The following is a 12,242-nucleotide window of genomic DNA, read 5'->3' on the forward strand; positions in this document are numbered from 1 at the left end:
AACGTATTTGCTTTTGTTGTATGCCTTTGTATGACTTTTGTTGGTGTTTGTCGTCTAGTAGAATGCGGCATATTTCGCAACCAATTAATAGACAGTTTTCATGCGAATGAAGTTAGTACTAGGCATGCCATGGTTAACAGGTAGTGTACCGTAAACAGCTGAGTACAATTTTTTCTCGCGAAGTGCACTAGCTGTCAACGAGTTTTGGTTGTGTGTGTGTATTATAGTTACACAAACAACAAGAAATGGCGCCAACTAGTTACATACACAAAATCAGAGTTGCACTAATCGCTTATTTTGACAGAAAGTGCACTCTATGTTTTGTTGTTGGGCAACTGCCACTACCTGTAAATGAATATATCATGGTACTAGGTCATGGCGAAACAATAAAAGGTGGTCTCATTTGTACAACAACCTTAAATCATATGGTGCAAGCTGATCGACGGTTTGCCAACACACGCACAAAGAAATATGTGTGCGTGAGTGCGTACATGAGCATAAAATATGCGGGAAAAAAGACGAGAACAAAGAGAATGCAAACAAAAATCTGACACCTTAATACCGTTAAACCTGGCCGGCTGTTAACAGCTGTTCGCGTGTTATCACCTTGTTAAATCCGCCTTGGGACTAGGCTTAAAATTGTGTGAAATTTATCCTGATGCAGCGACATGTCGCTACTATTTTATTCATAGAACTCAGTATCACTTGTATGGAATGTGTTCGCATTATCGTCGTCACCATTTTTTTATAGTTCGTTTTGACATTTGTTCGTGTGAAAAGTCGAAGACAGTACTAGGCTTTATGCGTTACTTTTGTGTGGTTTGTTTGCAAAGTGGCATTTGTCAACGCAATGCTCAAAAACGAAGCTCAACGCGCTCATTCTGTTTTGGCCTTAACTAATATACAGTGAGCAGCAAAAGTGGTGGTACCCCAACCAAAATCATGGTACTTCACTATTTTTTCGAAACTAACCTAACCTATTTAAAAATTTATACAGGATTTATATTAGCCTTTAGATAAATTATTAAAGAAATTTTATATATATTCTATTATAAAAATTATAAAATTTAGTTAACACTTCATACTCGAATTTTAGCATTGCAAATATCGTGGTAAAAATGCAAATTTGCCCATGAACAATACATTAAGGAACAAGGGCAAACTTCTCACATATCTATGAGTGCAGTCCTATTTAAGTTATAGCTTAATGATATGGGTCCTACTTGTTGAAGCCAGTTCAACAAAATAAATATTACAATTGAATTAAATGAATTAAATTACATTGAATTGCATATTTATTAAGTATCTCTAAGTTTACTTCCCATGGATTCACTTATTTTGGTCAACTTGGCAACCCTTTATCCATTCTATGCAAAAGGGCCAAAAGCTTTCACTCAAATGGATAAAGGGCGGCCATGTTAACCAAATTTCCAATTCGCCCTTTTTATAAAACCATGCGCTTTTACCTTTCTCGCACCGTCATAAAATCACTTGTGCAGCAGCAACTTAAGAAAGCGGTGAGGATTTGCGGATTACCAATAAATAATACCAATTGAAATCTGACCTGTGGTGTTTTACTTTATCTGCTTTTTTCCATGTTTTACACTTTGGGAGCAATACTATAATATACAGTCCACTTGCAGCTACATACTTGTTACCCAACTTGTACATGGTCCATTCGAACCGTCAACGGAATCAGAAGGAAGAAGTTCAACATTTGGGGATCACGTCCACATCAACTATTAACTTCAAATCTGCATCATATAAAATGGAAAAGAGGTATGTAAGATTGTTTCATATGTGAACGGGTTAGGCTTTTCAATCATTTGAAAAAAAAAGGAAAATATATATTTGGCAACTCGGCATAATTTCTTAGATACAAAGCTCGTACAGAGAAAGTAGAATATTTATTTATTTTATGTCTGACTAAAGGTTTAATTCGCTTTTTCATTTGTTCGATTAAGATCGCATTGTTGCACATAGTCGTTTGTTCATATGCTTCTCACGAAAGCATCCCATATTGTTCCCTTATTTTTCAATTCTTATTAGTTGTTAGTTACTTGGGCTTCACGAGCACCACTTAACTTTCAAAAAACCAATAAGAATAACCGGGGCTTCACGAGCTCTACGTTTCTTTATATACAGGAATATGAAACCAAAATTAATTTGGCCTTCACGAGCGTCAAATTAGTACAACGAAAATCAGAAAAAAAATACCTCTTGTAAAATACAAGGCAAAAGTTTAATATCATTTACCACTGATGTGCTTTTTAGATATAAAGAGTGTAACTCTTTAGTATTTTAAATAGCTAAACGTTCTTGACCAATAATTTTCTATTGAAGAGAAAAAGGGATCGGTGCGGAATTGATACACAGATCTCTTCATAGTAACTGGAAGGCACATACATATATACTGGGCATCTTCTAGTTTGAGAAGAAAGGAACAAAAGAATTACAAAGTCTTTGTCGTGCTGCCTCTACCCGCACTACGTACGCAGAACATATAAATTGGCGCGAGACAATTGGCACAGTGCAAGAGCTGTGGCCGGCGCAGAAATATTATTTTCCAATTTGCTTCATACCATTGCCTATTCTCTTATTTGCTTGATTACCTTTCCCCTAACTGTCCTACCAGCATACCACCTTTGCCACCATCGCAACATCAGTACTATTTCGCTGTGCAAGTCATATAAATTGGTGCAGTGTAGTGGCTGCGGCCAGCGCAGAATTATTCTCTGCAGATTTACCATTGTATTAAACCCATTGCGTTTTCCTATTGCATAGCATAGGCAATTTCTGTTTTTCATTTTGTCATACCTCACCGCAACCCTCGCCACCAAGCATACCAACATTGCCTGTACCACATCTCGGTTGTCTCATATATTGTCAACCACCATTGTGCACATTGTCAACGATCCACAGACTTAGAACGAGGATAGAAAGCAAGAAGTAAAGAGTGGCTTTCATTAGAAGGAAGAGAGAGAAGACACTCGAACAGTGCTTACATCCACCTGCCTTTATATTTTCGTAATTAAGAGCGCGTAATATTTGTTTCTCTTCGTTCTTGTGCTGCGTTGCTGCCTTAACAACACCAACTTGATAATTGCTTTCATCCACCAATCCACTTGCCTGCTTCTTTAATTAAGAGCACGCTGTGCTTATTTCTCTTAGCGTAACATACGCACCTGCGCTGCCCTTATTTGATGTTCTGCTTTGCAATTTCTGCCTGCCCGTGGTTTGGCTCTGTTTGCGGTCACAGCTTCTAATATCATCTTCTTTTTTCTCTGCTCTGCATTTTTGGCAAATTGGCTGCAGTGCAGGCAGTTATTAAGAAGACCTTTGCTATTCATAGTTACAAGTGAGGATTGAAAAGACAGACATGAGGCTCATAGTTAAAATTAAATGAAATTAGTAAACTTTGATTTAGTGGAAATACCAGCAAGAGAAGATAATAAAGAATTAGAAGTGTTGGTGGAAGAAATTTAAGAAGTTTGTGGCATTAATTGTGTTTTGACTTTGGGCACTGTGAACGTGTATGTTTGTGCAATATTCAGTAAAGAAGGTGCGTTGAATTATTGAATATTTACATTTCCAACTATAACGACACAACGGTTTCAGTTTTTGTGACACAAAATCTCGACAGCAATCTGCGAATTCCATTACCATACACAACAAGGCCCTTTTGCTTCACTTGAATACGGCAGGAGAAAAGGCCGACAGTTGGTGTGATTAGAGTGTCAAATCCCGCCAGTGATTATTAAACCGTTGACAAGTGCTGCCCTCCACAGAGGTTATTGTACAGGAGTGGTGTGAGGGGTGTTCGTTTCTTTTGGTTAACGGTCACGAAGAGGAATCCAATCGCTGACGGAAGACAAAGATCTTGTTTTTTTGGTTGTCAAATGCTTTGGTGCCGAGGTAGGTGGTTTGTGTTTTTGTCCATTGCTCAGCATACTTACATACTTACCTTTTGATGTTTATGTCAATGCCTCTCACTCAACCCTCTCGCTCCGTATATACGTCAGTGTCTTAAGCAATTACAACGGTGTTACCAGACGGTTTCTAGAAAACCTGGAAATTTTTATTTGTCGAGAGAATACACGGGACAAATTAAAAACAATATTTTGGAGATATTTTGTTGAAAATGAATACCCAAATGTATTTAACCACATAGAACGAAAAAGATGTTAATTTGAAAGTGCGAATTACTTCCAAGGAAGCCTTTTAATTTCATTGTTTGTTGGATCATAGTCAGATAACAAAAACAAAGCATTGTTTCCATTGCACCAGCGCCTGCATTTTGTGCTGGTATTCAAAGGCACTAAAGTTTTTTTCTCAATTCTTTATTTATATTGCTTTGTCATATTTGGAGGCAAGAGGTTTGAGTGAGTTCTTAAGGAAAATTATTGGCATTAGGATTTGTGGAGGCTTGATAGGAACCAGGAGACTAAGACAAGATATAAACAACGATTGGATCATTTCGACACTGTGGATAGTGTTACCGTCAATTTTATCACATCAAGGCATACGTTCAAGAGCATCACTAACACCACCATCATAATTGTGAGGAAGATTACTGGCTTAGATAGAACGATAGCCATTTACATTACACATAGTGGCAGGAGGCTGGTGAGTCTTTTTTTCTCTTTTGTTTATTTGGGGAAACGTATACACTCTATCGTAAAAGCGATACCATTTATTGCAATAGTATCGTATGTTGTTACTTGCAAATAATACAGTAGGACACACCTGTACAAACTATCTCGGACAAATTACGCCCGAATACATTGAAGTTTTGCATGATATTTTTAAATTCTTACAATAACAAGACAATGGAGCTCGACTAGAGAAGTTGTCGTAACTGGAAACCATTTTTTAATGAAAAAAGATAAATTTGTTAAGCTGTATGATGACATATTAAATTAATTAGTTATCAAATCGAATATATATATACATTGAATATACTTGAATAAATTGTGCCCAGCACAAATATAGAATTTCTTATAAATCCGAGTACACTGCCATCTATTCGATCGCATTAAGGCCTGAATACATGCTCTTCGGGTGTTTAGGCACATTTCTTTATCGCCTGTTAAACAATCCGCAAATCAATTGATTAATTTGGGATTTTCATCAACTATAGAATAGACTGAAATTTATGCTTGTCTGAATTAAATCGATGATTTACATTTTCATGTACATGCATTACACTTTCTGAAGCGTTACTTGAAATTTCTGATACAATTTATTGACGTCTATGCTAAAACCTCACAGCTTTTTCTTGTTTGCGATTTGAAATTTATTTTTATATAAAATTTCAAGTATACATTACATTTCCTTTATTGAATTATTGCCATTCAGTGATTTGCTTTCGTATTCGTAAAAGATTCGAAACGAATGAGATTTAGTTCTGGGAGCTACGAATTGCAAGGACAACTTTGTTGATTTCGTTTCTCTATTTGAAAACAATACTTAGATCTTGTTTCTTCTGCCCGAGTTCGAAGTTTTTTTTTCTGTTTCTGCGGTTTTGGATTTCAATCTTGTGGGACTTTCCGTTTCTTGCTCTTTTCCACAATGAGTTCTCAAAAGTTCATTTTTTTCTCCGACCAAGTGGTCACCTTTTGCGCGAATTTTTCTGCTATTCCAATTGAAGACCACACATCTTCAAGTTTGCAAGTCGAACTTGATGATTTGGAACGCCGCTGGCGTCAACTTGTTCTGGTGTACGAAACTGATATGACTTCTGAGAAACCTGAGAGCACTAAAGAGGTGAGAGAGTCGATTCACTCTAAATTCACTGAGTCTTGTAGATCTTACAAGAATTGCAAAGCATCCATTTTGGATTTAATGCAGATTGAAAAACAGAAACATGAAACTTCAGTGCTGAGAGATGCGCCTGAGTCCAAGTGTCCCGAATCTGGTTTTTCTCTTAAAGTTCCACCCTGCGACACTGAACTGTTTAGTGGTGGGTACGATAAATGGCCTAGTTTTAGGGATATGTTTTCTGCCATTTATGGAAAACACCCTAAACTATCCCCCGCACAAAAGCTGTTTCATCTCAGGGCGAAGACCCGTGGTGAACCAAACCAAATTGTTAAACGTTTTTCTTTGACTGATGACAATTTTGATCTAGCATGGGAAGCGTTGCGGCAGCGTTATGAGAACAAGCGGATTCTCATTAACCACCAACTGAGGAAAATATTCGAAATTGAACATGTGAGTTCAGAGAGAGGAAAGAATTTGCGAAATCTACAGTATACAATCAACAATTGTCTATCAGTTTTGAAAACATACAATGTTTCCGTAATGTCATGGGACCCTATGTTGGTTTATTGGGTTTCGTCAAAGTTGCCTGAAGAAACTTTGACTGCTTGGGAGAGTTCACTCACTGATCATAAACGGATGCCTTCTTGGGACCAACTGGACGATTTCATCTCTAAGAGACTGGATATGCTCGAGTCTATTTCTGATATGAGGAATCATCCTCCTGTTTCAAACAAATCACAGAACTTTCATGCAAAATCTGAAGTAAATTTCCGACCCTGTAGAGTATGCAAGCAGAACCATGCGCTGCGTTCTTGTGCGAAATTTAAGTCCTGGTCGCTATCGCAAAAGCAAAAGTTCGTGAATGACAACAAAGTTTGTGGAAATTGCCTGTCCTACGGACATAATGCCCAGACTTGCCAAAGTGACAAGCTCTGTCTGAAATGTCAGCAACAGCATCACACTCTGTTGCATCCTGATACTGGTAATACTACGGATCGTGATGGATCTCAATATAACCCACAGACCCAAGTGACGTCTTTCCATATTGATGCGCAGTACGAAGAGCAACCGACCACGTCGGCTGGTGCTTTCTCCAATTCGACATCGTTTGTTCAATCTCATTTTGCTAATTCTAATGAAGCCACCGTTCTGCCAACGGCTCTTGTAGACTTAGAACACTTGGGAACAAATTTTACAGTGAGGGTATTTATTGACCAAGGTTCTCAAGAGTCTTTCGTTTCAAATCGAATTGTTAACAGATTTTCCATACCAACGAAGAAATCGTTCACGACGATCTCTGGTCTTGGAGGTACGATTTTGGAAAACTCCTCAAGGCTTTGTCATCTTATTCTTAAATCTCGAAAGTCTGATTTTAGACTGAATATAACCGCTGTTGTAATTTCTAATATGAATCACTTAATGCCTGCGAATCCTACCCGTATTTCTGATTGGTCTGAATTAAGACGAATGGATCTAGCTGATCCAAATTTCTGTAAGCCTGCTCAGATAGATATGCTATTGGGAAGCGATGTTTTACCGTTTATTCTGAAACCTGGGGTGCAAAAGAATGTTTCTGGAACTCTTTTGGCACAGGAAACTGAATTCGGGTGGATATTGAGCGGCCCTCCAACCGTTCGTTCAGTTAATACGTTTGCGTCGTGGGTAACGTGTTCTGACCCCATAAATGAGCAAATTAAGAAATTTTGGGAACTAGAGGAAGTTCCAGTACTGAAATCTGTTTCTGAATATGACATGTGGTGTGAACAGTTTTACAAAGAGACGACAACTCGTCGACCTGATGGAAGATATGTTGTGAGGTTGCCCTTCCAACATGATCTCCCCCCGGAGTCTTTCCTTGGGTCGTCAAGACGAGCGGCTATGGGTCAGTTTATGAGGATGGAGAAAACTTTTGAGAAATCGGCCGAACTAGCTTCGGAATACTGTAATGTGCTATCGGAATATCTGGATCTTGACCACATGGAAATAACCACATCTACTGAAATTTGTGACAACTCTCGTTACGGTTCTTATTACTTACCACACCATGCTGTGGTAAAACCTGAAAGAGTTTCAACCAAAGTCAGAGTCGTTTTCAATGCTTCTAAGAAGACATCTTCGGGCTTTTCTCTGAACGACGTCCTACATACTGGGCCAATTTTACAAAATGATTTGATGAATGTCATTTTAAGGTGGCGTTTCTTTAAATATGTTTTTAATGGCGATATTCAGAAGATGTATCGCCAAATCTATGTTCATGACACTGACAGGGATTTTCAAAGAATTGTATTTAGAAAATCACCTACTGAGAAAATTCAAGATTACTGTTTAAAAACAGTAACATTTGGAGTAAACTGTGCTCCATATCTGGCCATTCGGACTCTGCTACAATTAAGTGAAGACGGAAAGTCCACGCATCCAGTGGCGGCATCTGTTCTGAAGGATCAAGTTTACGTTGACGATATCCTTTCGGGAGGACATTCTATAATTGAAGCAAAATCATTTCTCTTGGAGTTAATAGATTTGCTGTCTACCGCTGGATTTCCGTTAAAGAAACTTACGGCAAATCACCCACAAATACTGAAAAATTTGCCCCCCGAGGATCTTCTGTACGAAGATTTTCTAAAACTCGAAGATTCTAGCGAAACGAAAACTCTAGGCATTCGATGGAATGCCATGACTGATACATTTCTCTACAAAGTTGCCAATTTGGATTTTCCTTCTGCTCCATTTACTAAACGTAAAATTCTATCGATTGTGGCCAAACTTTTCGACCCTGCTGGTTGGTTGGCACCTATAATAGTGGTGGCCAAAATTCTTTTGCAACAATTATGGATGGATGGAACTGATTGGGACGAAGAGGTAAAACCACATTCGCTTGAGAGATGGAAGGATTTCATTTCCGGATTTCCTGATATTGAGACCATTAAGATTCCTCGTTGGATTCAGTTTGCACCAGAAAGCAAGGTACAAATTCATGGATTCTGTGACGCATCAGAGAAAGCGTACTGTGCCTGCTTGTATATTCGCTCTGTTTCTTCAGATAATACTGTTTCCTCTCATTTACTGGTATCTAAAAGCAAGGTTGCACCTTTAAAGACTGTTAGTCTACCAAGGCTTGAGTTATGTGGAGCAGCTTTGCTTTCAAAATTGATGAAATGCGTTGGTAGAAACCTGCATTTTTCTGTTACTGATATATATCTGTGGTCTGATTCTACAATAACGTTAGCGTGGCTTAACAAACCACCATTTCACTGGAAAACTTTCGTAGCTAATAAGATATCAGAGATATTAGATAACGTGGGCAACGCCAACTGGAGACACGTTCCCACAAACGATAACCCTGCTGATCTGGGTACACGTGGCGCTGCTCCATCGGAATTGGCGACAAATGCACTTTGGTGGCATGGGCCTAACTGGCTGACGAAGAACCCAGATTACTGGCCAAAACAAATAGCGCTAAAGGAATCTGAAATGGAGAGAAAGATATGTTCTTATCAAACCCAAACTGAAATTGAAGACATCCTTGATCGATTTTCGTCTTTTAGCCGTGCATTGAGAGTAATATGCTATTTGTTTAGATTCATAAGGAAATGCCAAAAACGAGCTAGTTCAGAAATGGAAAATCCGTACATAAGCGCTCAGGAAATTCAAACTGTAAAATATCTCTTAATTAAATCTGCTCAGATTGTCCATTATCACTGTGAATATAAAGCTCTCGAAAGTAATCAGCGCATAAGTTCGAAAAGTAAATTACTTCCTCTCAACCCTTTTCTCGATGAACACAAACTGCTTCGCGTAAATGGACGCTTAGCAAATTCTGATTTGAGTTACAATGAGCGTCATCCAATTATATTGCCTGAAAAATCTCGATTTTGTAAACTCTTCATCGAATTCACGCATAAACTCCTGCTTCATTCTGAACATCAAATAATGTTGCGTGCAATTCGTCAAGAGTTTTACATCATACGACTGAAAAATGCCATAAAACATTGTGTGAGAAATTGCAAAACATGTACAATTTACAAGCATCGTATAAGAAGTCAACTCATGGCCGCACTTCCTACTGAGAGATGTACATTTTCGTTGCCATTTACCAACACTGGAGTTGACTTTGCTGGCCCTTTCGAGTTAAAAACTTCTAAACTGCGTAATGCGAAACTGCAGAAAGGATACGCTGCAATTTTTGTATGTCTATCTACTCGAGCCATTCATCTAGAGGCTTGTTCAGACCTTTCAACTGAGGCATTCTTATCTACGTTTAATCGATTTGTTGGACGACGAGGATTTCCCAACAAAATGTTTTCAGACAACGGCACGAATTTCGTTGGTGCCAGTAGATCCCTAGCTCAAGAATTCAAGAATTTTCTTAAGACTGTTCATAAATCTGTCTCGGAGAAATATAACTTGCACGGATTTTCATGGCACTTTATACCTCCGCATGCTCCACATATGGGTGGTTTGTGGGAAGCAGCTGTAAAGAGCATGAAGTCTCATTTACGAAAAGTTGCCTCCAATACGAAATTCACATTCGAAGAGTTTTCGACACTCCTTGTCAGAATAGAGAGTGTACTGAACTCTCGACCACTCTCTCCCATGACTGAGAACCCCTCCGATCTGCTACCATTGACTCCTGGTCATCTGCTGAGAGGAGCTGCGCTAATTTCTGTTCCCGAAGAATATTCTGATAATTTATCAATTATTAACCGCTGGCAACGGCTCAAAGCCATCCAGATTCAATTCGCTAGGCGCTGGAAAACTGATTACATCTCCGAGTTACAACGTCGGTACAAATGGAAAGCAGCTCAACAAAATTTGAAGGAAAATGACTTTGTGGTCATCAAAGAAGACAACCTTCCGCCTAGTGAATGGTGTCTAGGTAGAGTCATTAAAGTGTTTCAAGGAAAAGATTCTAACGTAAGAGTTGCTGAGATACGTACCCAAAGTGGGGTACTTACTCGCCCTTTAGTCAAGCTTTGTATCTTGCCAAATGCCTAACTTATATTTTTTTTGTTCTTCCGTTCACATATTTAACACATCTTACATTTAGTTCTGCATCTAGCGTTCCAAAATGTCGCGTCTGCGACGACCGACATTTCCTCACGTCTTGTCCAAAGTTTCTTCGCATGCCAGTGGTTAAGAGAAGGGAAGTAGTGAAGGAGAAGGGCTTCTGCTTTAACTGCCTTTGCACGGCGCACACGAGGCACTGGTGTCCGTCGAGAAAAACGTGCATGGTGTGCCAAAATCACCATCACACACTTATACACATGGATGCAGCTGCAAAAAGAACAGTTCACAACAACAGACCTCAAACTCCATCACGATCCAAATCTGTAGACCAAAGACGTCCATCTTCATCTACACAGCGGAAGAAATCATGCGTTGACGAGCGCCTCAGCCGACGGACAAAAACGCACGTTTTTCTGCCCACTGCCCTGGCACGATGTCTTACTCCGAGAGGTCCAGAGAAAACAAGGGTCCTATTGAACTCAGGCGGCATTCAAACAATAATTGTACGAGGCTTGGTTGAAAGACTACACCTCAACACAACAAGAAAAGATGGAAAAGAATACTGCACGCTCAATCTGCAGTCTTACCAAGACCCCACTGCCAAAATACAAGTGTCTGGTGTAGTAAAGCCGCAGCTGAATATGATGCTTCCAACAACGGTGTCAGATGAGAAATTAAAGAAGACCTATGACCAGATAACCGACTTAGCGGATCCACACTTCTTTGCACCAAAGAACATCGAGGTCGTAATTGCTAACGATCTGCTTCCCAAGATTTTAAAGGCCGGCATGATACAAACCTCCTCTACGATGCCCATCGCCCAAAGCACCATCTTTGGGTGGACAATTTCTGGTCCCTGTCAATATTAAATTGCACTAGTGCAAGGGGGCCGGCATGTTGAAGCCAGTTCAACAAAATAAATATTACAATTGAATTAAATGAATTAAATTACATTGAATTGCATATTTATTAAGTATCTCTAAGTTTACTTCCCATGGATTCACTTATTTTGGTCAACTTGGCAACCCTTTATCCATTCTATGCAAAAGGGCCAAAAGCTTTCACTCAAATGGATAAAGGGCGGCCATGTTAACCAAATTTCCAATTCGCCCTTTTTATAAAACCATGCGCTTTTACCTTTCTCGCACCGTCATAAAATCACTTGTGCAGCAGCAACTTAAGAAAGCGGTGAGGATTTGCGGATTACCAATAAATAATACCAATTGAAATCTGACCTGTGGTGTTTTACTTTATCTGCTTTTTTCCATGTTTTACACTTTGGGAGCAATACTATAATATACAGTCCACTTGCAGCTACATACTTGTTACCCAACTTGTACACTACTATTTTATGACGAGTCCGAATGGCGTGCCGATTAGCGACACCACTTGTTAGAGAAGTTTTAACATGGCTGGAATCCTTACAAATGTCGCCAGCATTTGTAAGGGGATAACCATCGCTTGATATTTTG

At 39.1% G+C, this 12,242-nt stretch overlaps 1 protein-coding gene and 1 long non-coding RNA gene across 2 annotated transcripts; both read left to right on the forward strand.

The window, feature by feature from the left end:
* Positions 1 to 1,225: 1,225 nt before the first annotated feature.
* On the forward strand, positions 1,226 to 12,004 carry LOC131995086 (uncharacterized). Its single transcript, XM_059362931.1, has 2 exons — positions 1,226 to 1,779; positions 10,811 to 12,004. Exons 1-2 carry the CDS (start codon positions 1,670 to 1,672, stop codon positions 11,637 to 11,639), a joined length of 939 nt encoding a protein of 312 aa, XP_059218914.1. The 5' UTR covers positions 1,226 to 1,669; the 3' UTR covers positions 11,640 to 12,004.
* Positions 3,238 to 4,991, forward strand: LOC106087259 (uncharacterized). The gene is made up of 3 exons (XR_009397135.1): positions 3,238 to 3,562; positions 3,619 to 3,915; positions 4,023 to 4,991. It is a non-coding gene; the product is annotated as an uncharacterized LOC106087259 (long non-coding RNA).
* Positions 12,005 to 12,242: the final 238 nt, after the last annotated feature.

This window comes from Stomoxys calcitrans, chromosome 2, assembly GCF_963082655.1.
Source record: "Stomoxys calcitrans chromosome 2, idStoCalc2.1, whole genome shotgun sequence".
NCBI lineage: Eukaryota > Metazoa > Arthropoda > Insecta > Diptera > Muscidae > Stomoxys > Stomoxys calcitrans.

Excerpts from the sequence above, each read along its gene's own strand:
- LOC131995086 (XM_059362931.1), top strand. The coding sequence starts at position 1,670 with ATGGTCCATTCGAACCGTCAACGGAATCAGAAGGAAGAAGTTCAACAT. Across the intron at positions 1,780-10,810 it reads TCATATAAAATGGAAAAGAG|TTCTGCATCTAGCGTTCCAA; the intron begins GTATGTAAGATT and ends TCTTACATTTAG.